Below are 13,794 nucleotides of genomic sequence, written 5' to 3' on the forward strand. Positions count from 1 at the left end.
TCTTCAGTTGGAAATGTAACACCAAGCGAACTAACTTCACAAATTAAAATAGATTTATGGTAAGAATATTACATTCAATGGCTTTTTGTGTCTACCTGATGAATGGCCACGCCCAAACAGTTCAGTATCACGTCTGGCTGTTCCCGCAGGTCTGTCACAATGTCAGTGAGAGCTTCACACACGGCTTTATTCCCAGTTAAATCTGTGTAATCCACCAACACGCTGCCCTTGCGTTCAATCTCGTCCTACAGAAAAACACAACCGTTCTCTTTTACTCACCTTTAACCGAGAAAACACAAAGCACAAAAACATGCCAACACAGGACTGACTTTATCATACAGATGGATCTGGGACATGAAGTACTTCTCAAACACTTTGATCTTCTCCACACTGGGTGAGCTCTCTATGAAACCTTTGCAGGAAAAAATGGAAATATTATCAAAATAAATTCATTTTACTTTTGCTGTGTACAGCCAGGCTTTACTTAATTTCTACCAGGCTAAGCTTTGTTTGCTAACTAATTTTAAATATATTTTTTGATACACCAGTGACAGTGAAAGCAAAGAAGGGTTGAAGAGGATTTTTGGTGAAACTGTAGAAAATGGTGAACACATAGGAATTAAAATTAAAACATTACACAAACATATAAAAATAACATCTTTTGTAACAGGTCAAATTAATAAAATGAGGCCAATGTAAGGCTTCTCATACCAAAACAAAATGCAAAAAGAATTAACATACAAAATATTAAAATTTACCAAGTTAAGTTACAATATGAGGCTACGTATGTCCTATAGTGACACATTGACTTACCTTCTGTGAAATACAGAGCCCAGCCTTTGTAAGGACACAGTGCATCAAGAGTGGTCTGGATTGGGGCTGAGTGGACAACAGTAAAGCAGTCTGGATGAAGCTCAAAGAACTTTTGATTTATTCTAAATTAATAAAAAATGGTGACATGAAATGTTTGGAGGTGATTTGAAATGAATAAAGCAAAATTCCTGCTAGATACAGAAATAATAATGGAGCTCACCTCTCTGAGAGCTTAACGCTGGATTTCCACTAACACCACCTCCTCGGCTCCCTCCACCTCCTGCTGCTGACCCTCCTCTCCACGGCCTCCTCCATCCTCCCTGTCCTCTCCATCCACTGCTTCCTCCTCCTCTCCATCCATTTCCACCTCCTCTCCATCCCTTGTTCCCACCTCTCCATGAGCCTCTAGGGGTTCCTTCTGTACTCATAGCTTTTTTGATGGAGGGGGGAGTCTAATTTTTTTTTTGAGAGTTAGAAGCACAGATTTCACCTTTTTAAAATGCTTAGTTAAATGAAAACACACCTGCTGCGTATACAAACGAGTCACTGTGCAAAGGAGATCGTACATCTAGAACAGGATTTATCACTGCAGTCTTCCAAGAGAAATAAGCCATGGCCAGCACTTCTATCACATGATAGAGTCAATGAATAAAGCAGGTAGCCTACATAGTTAGAGTTATTTTTAACCACAAACACTGGCTTTTTAAGGTGTTTCCTAACTCCGTTGGCTTTTATTTAGCGGTTGTCAGACATGATGAAAATGGACTATGATAGAGAGGCATGCGGTACAGGTCATCTGGCCGAGATTCGAACCTGTGACGGTCGCGGGTGGTACAATGTCACCTGCGACACCGCGCGCGGTACCCACATAACACCTAATTTTTTAGTTGTTTTCAAGTACACAGAGATAGCTTAAAGAATATTATTATTATTATCTTATATTACCATAGAAAACCTAAGAAAACTACATAAGGTCGTACGTACCTTTCGTTTTGGGTCGATAACCCTATAACTGTTCTGTAACTAGACCCGTCCACTAAAGACTACTTTTCCCGAAACGCTTCGATAATTTCTGTTAGCTAACTAAAGTGTCAAAATTCCCTCCACTGACAACAAGCTTCTTCTGCTGCTGCTTGCAACACCCCAGGTTGCGAGGTGCTATACTGCCCCCTGAAGGGCATGCATAGGAGTCAATATTTGGCCCTGGACATAGACATTTTCAGCTGTGAAAAAAGAAAAACATCCAGGCAGACCAACTGGCCTCAAAAGCAATCTGCCCTAAAATAGAAAATAGGCAGTAAAAAAAAAAAATCAAAATGAACATAGACAACAGTTTGTAAACAGCATGTAAGAAAAGTGATGGAAATTCACACACAGAAAAAACAAAATATAGAAATGCTATTTCTCAGAAACTGATATGAAAACTTGAGCCAAATTATATGAAGGTTTGAGTTCAGTTCTTTTATTGCCAACTGCTAATTTGACATGTTTTGTTATAGCTTCAGTTGCTTGTTTTTTGATAAAACTATTGTGTCTTCGATAAAAAATAAAGTGTAGTAACGAACTGAAATACGTATAAGATTAAGAACAAAAGGGTTTGTAGAGCGACTAGAGGACAAGAAATCCATATTAGTTATCTAGCTCCATCTTCTGGACATTTTTATAATAACAAGTATTGTTAAAAGAGCTGCACTATTTGTTATCAATTTAGAAGTACATCAGTATAAATACAATTCATTTACACATTCTGAGGAGCCCACCCCTACATTTTCTCAACAGCTGATTTGTTTCCCCCCATTCTTTTTTGTAAAATAGAGCTAACGCTCACCAGCATCTTTCAGATTTGATCATTGATTCCCAACAGTATTTACTGTAGGTCTGGACTTTGACTGGGCCATTCTAACATGTGAATGTGCTTTATAGGATTTTGTTACTTAATGAGTTCTATCGAGTTTGGCAGGAATATATGTGCATTTCTCCTTAATTTAACTTCAGATTTACATCCACTTCTGCATTTTTGACAAATTAAGTGTGGATTTAGGGTTAATAAGATTTGCAAGAGTCACATTTTCAGTATAAAAGCACAGTTTTCTAAATCAAATTTAATTACCTTTTTAATCATTTGATAAATAACTATTATCTACGTAATTTTGCTAATCATATAGAAATTGATTTTATTTTATGTCAGTATATTTTATGTTTTATTTAATGTTCAGCATATTATCTGTTTCTTGTGTGTCATGCAGCTGTTCCCCAATAATTTCCCAATGCTGGGATCAATAAAGTACATTTTAAGGGACAGTGTCAAATATTTTTGAGGCATTTACATTTACAGCACAATTGGGTAACTACTGTATGTAAACTTCAGTTCTTATAAAAATGATACATATATCAGATATGACTTAAAAGAAATTTCAATTTGTAATTTAATGCCTTGAAATTGGGCCTTGCTCTCTTTAAGAAACTCCTACTCTGCCTTCAGGAAGTCATCACGACATGGGTCCTCTTTTAACCCTTTGAAGCTTTTATCAGTGTTTCACTGAGAAGCAGCTCCTATAACAGCCTCAGCAGATGTGCAGATCCACCAGATGTTTGCTAATTGCCATTAAATATATTAAAATATCTGGTGGTAACTGGAGAAAATGTAAAAATATTCAATGGCTATAAAGACACAACTCATATCTGAGGTTAAATGGGCAAAATATGATCCAGGAACTTGTTTATTTCATTAAAGTGAAAAAAAAAATCCTCATCAATAAATGAATTCAATATGATTTCAGTGACACAACTCAAGATAACCATCTAAAAAAAACAAAACAAAGATTGTCAACACATTTCTAAACTAAAACCTGCAACAACAACAACAAAAAACCCCCACAAATTTTCTGAAGTGTGTGTTCTGATGGGGTGGAGAGAGACAATGAACAGAGAGGAAAAATCAATAGTTGAACTACTGTTGCCTGCAGTAGTTAGTACTAATAGTCCAGAATGCACACACTCAAGAAAATGGAGACAGATGATTAACTGTGTTGTGGCAGGTTGCTGCAAAGGCCAGAAGAAACTTTTGTAGTAGAAGCAGACAAAGAAATTAAAAGAAAAGTGTCGCGCTCCTAAATTCATCCCCCGGTGTTATCACTCCGCCATGATGAAAAATAAAAACACCTCTGCTTGTGGGTATGGGTGCGTGTGTGTGTGTGCATGTGTCTCTTCGGTGTTTTCAGGAGAGTAATTGTGGAAGTGGAGGTGCTTGGTGGGAGCTGAGGGGCTAACAATCATGGCCAAGAGATGGATGTGGAGAACATGGAGAGGTGCAAACTCTCAGCTAGGCGTTTAGTGGCTACATGATCAATCAGGAGCGGGTCGATGCGATCCAAAGCAGTTTAGCAAACAAGAGGATTTCATTTTTCAGCTGTTTGTTGTTGAGCAAGACCTCAAGGCTTTGAAGTCCGATAAGTGTATCGCTGCTGCTGACATGACAAGAGTATTGATATGTCTTGAAAGAGTCTGAGTGCCAGAGGTGAAAGATGCCATTCAGTGTGTGTGCGTGTGCCATGTATTTAATACCTTGTGGGGACACATATTACTTTGTGGGGAACCACTGGTCTTTGTGGAGACTGAAGCCTGGCATCCACAAGGGGGAAATGCTGTTTTTAAATAAGAGGTTAGGGTTAGGACTAAGGTGTGACTTGAGGTTTGGTTAGGGTGAGGGTTAGGTCTGTAATGGATATGGTTAGGGCTAGAGTAAGAGGTAGGCTATAGAAATGAAAGAAGTCAATGGAGTGTGTGTGTTATTGAGTTGAGTTGTTGGCAGAAAGTCAAACTGAGATATCTCACTCTGGTTGAAATACTTCTTCCCCTCAATTGGGGTTTAATTTTAAGCAAATTTCTTCATCACAGTTCACATTAAAATGTTTTTGTGTTGCTTCTTAGATGTTAAAACATGGAACTGAAATCTCATTCAGATTATTTTGATTCTCAAAAAGTTCAATTGTTAATTGTCATCCTAGCTGGTTAATGTCTAGTTTAGTTCTAGCCAAGCTTGGTGTGTCTCTTGGTAAAAAAAACAGCTCTTCGTTGGATGCTTTATCCAGAGGGTCTGGATACTCAGCTGTTGAGAAGCGATGTTATCTGATTTTACCAAATCGCTAACGTTTGGTGTGATGCACGTAATGTGTCAGCTCAATTGTGAAGGAAACTAGGTTCTGTAGCATTCTGGAATAACAACCGTCCCCGACTGTGAAGAGAGTAGACAAGTCAAAGAAGATGGCTGTTAAAAAGAGCAAACATTCCTGTTCGTCCGACTTTATTGTTCAATATTTGGAACATGAACTGAGAGGCTTCATTCACTTCCGCCACTGCCATTGCCAAACTATGTATCCTATGGTTTCCTTTGGTTAAACAAATTGTTTTGTTATTCAAAACTATTTATCTTACCAATAGATAGATAAAACTGTCCATCAGGGGTAAATAAGACCCCTGTAAATAAACGTTGTCTTGTCTCATAAGCCTAATATTGTGTTTCAGTTCATCTTGTGAGCTAGATATATCATCATCCCTAAATTATCTAGACAGTAAAATAAAATAATAAAAAAAATTATATATATATAACTTTTCTTGTGGTTTCAGTTGGTTAACTTCTGATGTTCATTAAGAATAATATGAAGAACTGGCCAAACCTTTGCATCTTTATGCATCAAGTATCCACAGTGATTATTTGTGACCTTTTGTTTTGGTAACCCTTAAATATATTTTTAAGAATGATTTTAACATTTCTGAAGTTGATTTATCTTTGTTCTTCTTTCACTGTCATTGTAGCACAAACCTTTGCAGTGTTGTTCCGTGAAGTTTGTTTTTTCTTCATAAATTCACAGAATCTCTTACTGTGTGAAAATATCTCCTCAGTTCATACCAGCTGGTTCCCCTCAGTTAGCACAAAGCCCGGTGATCAGTTGTGTCTCTCGGAGAGCAGCACAGCCCGGTGTGTGTAGGTGGTGGGCCGTCGCCACTTTGCTGCAAAAGAAAATTGAACTGCCAAACTGTCATGGTATTGCTCTGCAGAAAGTAGTGGATGTGGACATTCATTGAAAGAATGTACACCTAATGTTGTAAAAAAAAAAAAAAAAGTATTGCTGCCTTTCAGATTTCTTCTGTTTTTGCCTTTTTTGTCATTCATAAAATATACTAAGTAAATACAAAAAGCAGGTTTCAAATAATGATTCCGTTTGCGGAGGGAGAAAAAAAGCTATCCAAACCTTCCTGATCTTATGTGAAAAAGTAATTGCCCTTAAACCTCAATTCTGGCAACAACTGCCAGCAGTACTTTGTGAAAAGTGGTAATGAGTCTTATTTTGCTGAGGAGGACAACTGAAAAGAAATAAAAAAGTTGTTCACATGAATAGTGGGAGAAAAATAAAGAGAACAGCAGTTGAGAACATCCTGGGTGGCCAACGAATGTAGCAGCTGGAATATCAATTTTATCACCAAAAAAAGAAGCAAGATTTCAAAGCTGAGTCTTCCAGGCCAAATAGGTGGGTTCATCACACACTGCCTTTAGCAAACCCACACCACCACACACACCCAAAATTAGATGTGACATAACAACTAAGCAAACACGCCCACCACAAGACGACATTGAAGCAGAAATCCAGCCCACACTCTGGGTCTGAAGACCCAGAGGTTGGCAATCTGCTGTCAAGTGCTACTGACATTTCTGCCTTTAACACTGGCTAGCAGACTATAATTACAGACCAGGGCTTTTCAGCGGTTATCTGAAGGTAACATATGCATAAAGACACCAGCAGTATGTCTGACACAGAAACTAAAACCTGCCGCTTAGACTCTTTCTGCCAGCAGCAAGTCTTTTCTTCAGTCCAATTTGATGGAAATGTCAAGGACTTTTTTTTCTTTCCTTTCGGCGCTTCTTCAATTTGTGCTGAAATTACTCTGATGACAGCTTTGTTCTCTGCTTTTCTTTCAATGCCAGTATTAAAAAAGGGTTTCTCACAGTCATCTCGGCTATTTCACTAAGGACGGAGAAAAGAGCAATCGAGGACCTTGACACTCATCCCATCTCCCTCTGACTACTGTCTGTTATTTCTCTCAGCAGAACTAAATTCCAAAGAAGATTAGTTTATTTTTTTTCTATCTACACTTCTTTGAATTATCACTCATCCATTTTGTACAGCGTATGGGAGGCTGGGTCAAAGGGACAGCAGTCTGAGTAAAAAGCCCTCTCCCCAGTAATCTCCAAGCATATACCCTGGTAATTCAAAGCTGTCTGCAAGGTATACTGAGTCAAGCAAGTCTTTTATCTGTTCAGATGTTTCTTTCTAGAAGATCAGATCTAAAGCAGTTCCCTTGAGATACATAAGTAAAGCATCCTCAAATTCTCAAACTGTCTCCTTTCAATGCAGATGTGCAATGACTAGACTCTTACTCTCTCGAAAATAGCCAAGCTTCCCAGTTTGTCATTTAGCAAATCATCCAGGTTCTCAAGGAATCTTTTTTTTGACCGTTGCAAATTCAGTCCTTTTGTGATTATCCATATCTTATGCCGTTAGAGGAGAGTTGGATTACAACCAAATCTGTTCCGATTCCTTCCAACGGTTGGAAGGTATGGGAACAGATTTGATTGTACATTGAGGTCCCAGTTTGTCTGGTCATCCTGCTCTTTAGGGTCAGAGTTGAGACAGGGTCACTGTCTCAACTCCTCCACTTGAGACAGTGGTTCACTCCCAACTCTGAGTTGGCAGTTTAGTCTTTTCCTCATAGAGAATAATGAGATAAAGAGACACTAATTCGTATGTAATCTGTCCGAAGGCACCCAAACTGGATGCCCTCTGCCTCCTGTGGTGCACAAACATTATGGATGAAAAAAGGTGATCCTGGCGCCGTCCAACAGTCAATAGAAATGAATCTAACTTTTTTAAACATGTGAACCAAGTTGTTGCTCTGGTTGTACAGTCCTAAGCGGCTACACTTAAAAAACGTCTTCAATTTACTTAATACAGTTATGTCATCAATCTCCATGAAAATGAATTATGTTCAGTGTAATTCAAAATTATTAATCAGGTACCACTAAGTGACTTATGTGTAACCACACATGTCCACATAACACTACATCAGATCAGATCTAATTCATAACTCATATTCACTTAATCCAGTTGAGATTAAAAAAATGTTTAATTGTGTTGATTAATGTAGACAGAAAAATATTTCACTCCACTGACTTACTTTGCATATATTCCAACTTAAGTGATTTAAGCTGGAGTGGCTCTCCCACTCAGCTCCTTCAGACTAGTCAGCAGCAATTAGCAAACATCTGGTAGAATTGCACATCAGCCGAGCTCGTTAAAGGAGATACTTTACAGCGGAGTGCTGGAAAAAACTTTGCTAAAAGGTTAACAGATGAGCGATGTTATGATGACTTCCTGAAGGCAGAGTTTCAGAACGAGCAGAAGTTTCTTAAAGAGACAGAGGTCCAATTTCAAGGTGTTGAGTTACAAAGTCAAATTTTTTTGAAATGATATTTGATATATGGGACATTTTTCTAACAACTGAAGTTAACATACAGTACATACAGTAGTTACTTGGTTGGGCTATAAAATGGTGCAATGTGCCTGGAAAACACAAAATACTGCCCCCTTAACACTATAGTGTTATCGGGAACCTGAGGTTCTTTTGTGAAACATACTTAAAGTAACAGCAAAATGAAAAGTGTCATTTGAAGAGTTTCATCTTTTGCAATCATTTCAAATGTTTCCAATTTCAGACTTATTTCTATGTAAAAGGGGCAACATAATATGTAAATTAATTACATATTAATTAATTTGGTCTGTAAATTAATAGACCAAAAAACAAATAATTGTATTTGTTTCAATGTGAGGACCATTTCTCTGACATGAACTATGTTTTGGGGACCTACTTCTTCCTGTGGGGACCAGGCTTTGGTCTTCACAAGGAAAAAGGCTGTTTTGGTATCAGAGGTCAGGTTCAGGACCAAGATGTGAATGGAGTTTAAATGAGGCTTGAGGTGAAGGTCAGGGTTAGGCCATAGAAATGAATGAAAAATGAATGCAAGTCAATGCAAAGTCCCTGCGAAGATAGAAAGACATGCTGTGTGTGTAGGTGTTATGGTTTATGTGTGTGTGGTGAGGACATGGTGTTTGCATGAGCCAACTTGGCAGAATACATTGTTTCAAGTCATCAAAACAATGACGAAGGAACAGTTTGAAGTGAGACTGCAGAATGACCTCATCCACTGAGTAATTAGCTCTGAACAAAGTGCCGCCTTTCAAAGATCCTGATTATAACTGCTGAGCTGAAATGAAGTAGTCAGTTAACGTTCATTTGTATAGATTTTCGTGGGATAAATAAACACGTTACGTGTGCTAATCATTCAGAGGTTTAGTGTTGTTTACCAAACACAATTTAAATGTAATTTAGGGGGAAAATTGGCTTCAAAAGGGTGGCAGCGAAAAGGAGACAGAAAAAAACCCCCAAATGATTGACATCGTGGTGTTTGGCCCAGTTTGATTAAACCTGTTGTTACCTTTGAAACCCCTCAGGGAAATGAGACCACCATGGAAACATCTATTGTTGGACTCAATTCTTATCAAAGGTAAAACCGTGAGAAATCGAACTACTGAAAGTTTAATTATGTCTACATTTAAGCACATTCTTAAAGCTGCAGTAAAAAAAACAAACACATATTTGTTAAAAATGTAAATATGTTGTGACAGTACAGTATGACACAAACAATCTGCGGCGCATTTCTTCAGACGGCAGCAGAAGCTCAGGGAGGAGGAGTTGGAGAAGATCAATGTTTTCACAGATTATCTGTCTTATAACATACTGATATGGAGATCTTTTCCAAAGCAGAATAATACATTTTGGACACAACAAAACATGACAATTCTATCAATTGTTAGAATGTATTTAAAATGTTGCAGCGGTTAAAGTATGAGGAAGTTCCCTTAATTCATTTTTTAAAAATAGTTTGGAAAAACATTATCTGAAATTGCAAAGGTAGTGTTCTCTTCAAGAAAATAAGTTGTTGTATTCTGAACAAGTGCTCACACTTCCAGCTGATTGGTTGCTTTAAGTGGATTAGACCAGCACTTTTTATTGCCTTTCTTATTTTCTGTGTAAGTGGGAAGGACATTCTTAGAGTTTTTAATATGCTACTTGTGCATTTTGGCAGAAGTTTTTGTGAATAAACAGGAGGACTGTGTGTTAGAGTTTGCATTTCTTTTAATTCAAGACCTAATAACAAGCAAATGGCCCATTTATTACTCTGTGATGCAAAACCTCAGTAATAAAGTGCCGAACCCTTTGAGAAATAAATCAGTGCCTTAGGTTTTGCTTGATAGATTATCAAGGGAAAGGATTTTTCTGCCGGTGGAAGCAATTTTTTCTCCTCACACTTTTCCAGAATAAATGACTTTGGAAGCTAGAAGTAATAAAACTTGATTTTTTTTTTTGCAGTGAAATGAGGAATATAAACTACTTTTCAAAAGCTACTATAAATCAAATAAACTGTAATAATTGTGAGAATAAAAGAAAAAATATGTGAAGGAAATGAAACTGTGCCAGACAGAACATAAATGACACTCAAATCTTAGGTTTTAGTCAAATAATAGTGAAACAAAGAGAACAAAAAGCCAATAGTATGTCCAGTTATCTCCAGTTCTTATTTGCACCATCTAAACAGTAAATGGTGAAGCAGATAAAAAAAATTCCTGTTTTCAACAACCAGTAGCAGAAGAATAGTCTAATGGAGGTGTGCATTACTAATACAAATCTAAATACTAAGTTTGACCTTGTCAGTGTAAGCAGCTTTGCTACAAATAGTTGTAAACTCTGGTGGAACTGGCTTCCCCTGCTCTCTGAAAAATCTGAGAATAACTATATATTATCACTACTCACGCTGTCTGATGTTGCTAATTAATGTTTTGTCTCAGTCTCTTTTGAGTGCCAATCAATCCCTATGACAGAGTATAAGAACGACTGTAGAAAAGAAAGAAATAAAGGAGTAAATTTCTGCCAAAAAAACTAGGAGGTTTCTGAGTTTCAAAAGTAGAAAATTTTCGACTTTTGGAAATGTTCTGCGTTTCAAAGCTTCCAAACTTCAGCTTCACAGAGCATCCCTTCCCTGCGACTCCCCCACTCAGCTCCTTCAGACTAGCCAGCAGCGATTAGCAAACACCTGGTGGAACTGCACATCTGCTGAGTTCATTAGAGGAGCTACATCTGAAGGCAACGCTTGTAAAAATGTTGTTAAATGTTTTTCATCCCCCAAAAAATCAGTGCTTTCACTTGGATTCTGGCAAGTGATAGCAAAACGTTGTTAGACGTTTTTACCAGTGTTGCTGTTAAGGAGCCATGTTGTGATGACTTTCTGAAGGCGGAGTTTCAGAAAGCGCAGGAGTTTCTTAAAGAGACAGAGGTCCAATTTCAAGACGTTACTATACAAATCAAATTTCTTTTAAATCACATTTGAATATACAGCAATTTTTTATAACAATTGAAATTAACAATTGTATTAAAAAAATACATAGTGTTATAAATCATTGTGCTATAAAATGGCATTACGAGCTAGGAAAATACATAACACTGGCCCTTTAACAAAAGAAAGAGAAAAATCACTTGACATGAAAAACTTTGAAATACACATACCGTAAGTACTAAAGAACATGTCATGTACTTCCCTTGTACTGTTTCGTTTTCAATGGTGTTAGTGAAAAAACGGTAGGAAGGTAGTCATTGAAGGGGACCTTGTCTTTTTGGGAAAGCAGCCATTTTACGTCATTACGACATTTTGTACTTGTGTTCTTAAGACCCTCTCTTCCCTCTTTCCCTGATGGTCTGACTTTGTCAGCCACATCACTTCGCCAATGAAATGTCAGAGAAGCTCTTTGTCGAAACAAACAAGAGCTACAAACTGTAAATGCCTCTGGAAAGCGGGGATGGCTGTTAGCTAAAGGTAAACACATTGTGGGTGGTTTTTAACAGGAACAAGTAGCACATTTCTCTGCGCAGCGCCTTGAAAGCAGCTGGTTCTATATTTTTATCTTGGTGACAGCAAAGCAGACATCTTTTTTTTTTGTCCCTTTTGCTTGTTTGGGAAAATAACAAGTTTGAGTGCTTTCAGGCTCTGACTGTTGCTGATAACCCCGGTTTCCATTAAACAACTCTAATGGTGGCTAACAGCCCCCATCTGTGGCAGCTAACCAGAGCGGGAAGCCGTCATGGAAGCAGCAAGTGTGAAAATAGTTGCCTTTTCTTCACTGCAACCAGGGAATAACAGGACTACCACCTTGAGGGACCTTTTCCATTACAGCTAATAGGCCAGGATAGATGCTGGTTAATGAGGCAGTGGGTCGGCCTTCATCCGGATTGTTCTTTGTTTTCATCTGCACCTACAGCTTGGGAGTGCTACTGTGGTGTTTACCTGCTCTAAATCGACTTCATTTAAAGGTAATATACTGTGGAAAGACAGTGAAGCTGTAAAGTGATGAAGCTCTTGTGCACTTTCATCTGAATTACTGGTGTTGTGATCCAGAAGGACAGATACTCTTGTTTCAAATGCCTCTGAGAAAAGAAATGTATTTGTAGGGTAGCTTCACCTAAAAACAAACCATATTGGAAACACCAACAGAAAATGTATTTTACAAAGGTACATGTAAAATGTAATGTACATTGCACAGTGGGAAATGTGATTATTGATTTTGGTTATATTTTGCATGTTTATATTGTGTAATTTTTTCCCCTTTAGTTCCTCAAAGTCACTGAAGTGAAGTCAGGTCCTGTAGTAAGGAGGCGGAGCGCAGTGATTGGCTGCTCATACAGGTGTCTGCAAAACCTAATTGATGGCAGATAAAAGGAGCTCAGGTAGAAGGAAGCAGTAGAACTGACTTGGTGGGACGGAGACAGATGCGCTCCAGGACGAGGAGTGAGAACTAACGCGCTAGGCGCCGAGTCCTGGGACGTGGACAGACAGCCCAGCACAGATGATCGGACGAGGAGTGAGTGGAAGCAATGAAAGCTTTCCAGCCCTCTGCTTTGCCCAAAGGTTCATTACTCAATGCGTCATTCATTACTCACTAGTGACATCTGCTGCTGAAAGCCTTGTCACTCAGGTCATATTTCTAAAAACATGTACAGTATGTAATAGTCACAAAGTTTTTGTCAAACTCTTGTTTAGTAACAGTATAGTCAATTACATCCTATTTAGCTGTAATCTTTTTTTAGTTGTAAAAATGATTTGTATTCAAACTAATCCTGCTATATTGACTGTCAGTAGTAGTTTTGTTTTATGTCATAGACTAATTTGACAATAAAGACATTTGATGTGTTAGTGTCTTGGAAGTGAGGCGCCTGTTGGGACAGACAGTATTCTTTGTGTTTTGATTTGCTTCCTGAAAAGTTCTCCTTTTCTTGAATTTCTAGTTGGTTCTGATCCCTTATATTTAGGTACTCAAAATGTTACTCTCCCAACAGCTTTAAGTTTGTTTCTGCTGTGCAAGACTGATATATGTTTGCTAATTAAACTACAAATAATGGAATAGTGCAGCTAGTCTGAGCTTAACTTTATGCAGAGTTGGGTTTGTGCAGTGGGACAATGATCAGAAGCACAAGTCTTAAAAACCAAGACTTAGGAGTGGCCTAGTGAAAGTCTGAGCTTAAATCTTGTTGATATAGTGACCAGAACTCAAACATGCTATTCAACTAGTGGTTAATCCCTCTGTTGTAAAAGACTCATTTCCAGTCATGTCAAAAGCACAACTGCAGTTGTTGCCACGAGGATTGGCGGTACCAGCTTTTAAGTTTTTCTTTTTCACAGATTTCCAAATTAAGATTGGTCCAAATTTTTTATACAAAAAATACTTTTTGTATTCATTAGGTTATTGTTGCCCCTATGCCAAACGTTTGACCTCCAAGCTATTGAATGCCTACTAATTGGCTATAGAAAAAGATCCT

At 38.0% G+C, this 13,794-nt stretch overlaps 1 protein-coding gene across 4 annotated transcripts in view; it reads right to left on the bottom strand.

Moving 5' to 3' along the window:
* The window catches only part of mcm8 (minichromosome maintenance 8 homologous recombination repair factor), a 216,385-nt gene extending 214,408 nt beyond the window's left edge, over window positions 1-1,977 (bottom strand). The window contains exons 1-5 of one of the 4 annotated variants that reach the window (XM_032552455.1): window positions 1,627-1,708; window positions 1,034-1,265; window positions 814-879; window positions 330-412; window positions 96-245 (exon numbers count right to left, since the gene is read on the bottom strand). In XM_032552455.1, the coding sequence (XP_032408346.1) occupies window positions 96-245; window positions 330-412; window positions 814-879; window positions 1,034-1,265; window positions 1,627-1,683 (588 nt within the window). In that variant the 5' untranslated portion in view covers window positions 1,684-1,708. Of the gene's footprint in view, window positions 1-95; window positions 246-329; window positions 413-813; window positions 880-1,033; window positions 1,266-1,626; window positions 1,748-1,797 lie in introns of those variants that run through there. The other 3 variants (XM_032552453.1, XM_032552451.1, XM_032552452.1) reach the window with 3 other exon arrangements.
* Between the last annotated feature and the right edge of the window lie 11,817 nt (window positions 1,978-13,794).

Source organism: Xiphophorus hellerii, chromosome 22, assembly GCF_003331165.1.
Source record: "Xiphophorus hellerii strain 12219 chromosome 22, Xiphophorus_hellerii-4.1, whole genome shotgun sequence".
NCBI classification, from domain to species: domain Eukaryota; kingdom Metazoa; phylum Chordata; class Actinopteri; order Cyprinodontiformes; family Poeciliidae; genus Xiphophorus; species Xiphophorus hellerii.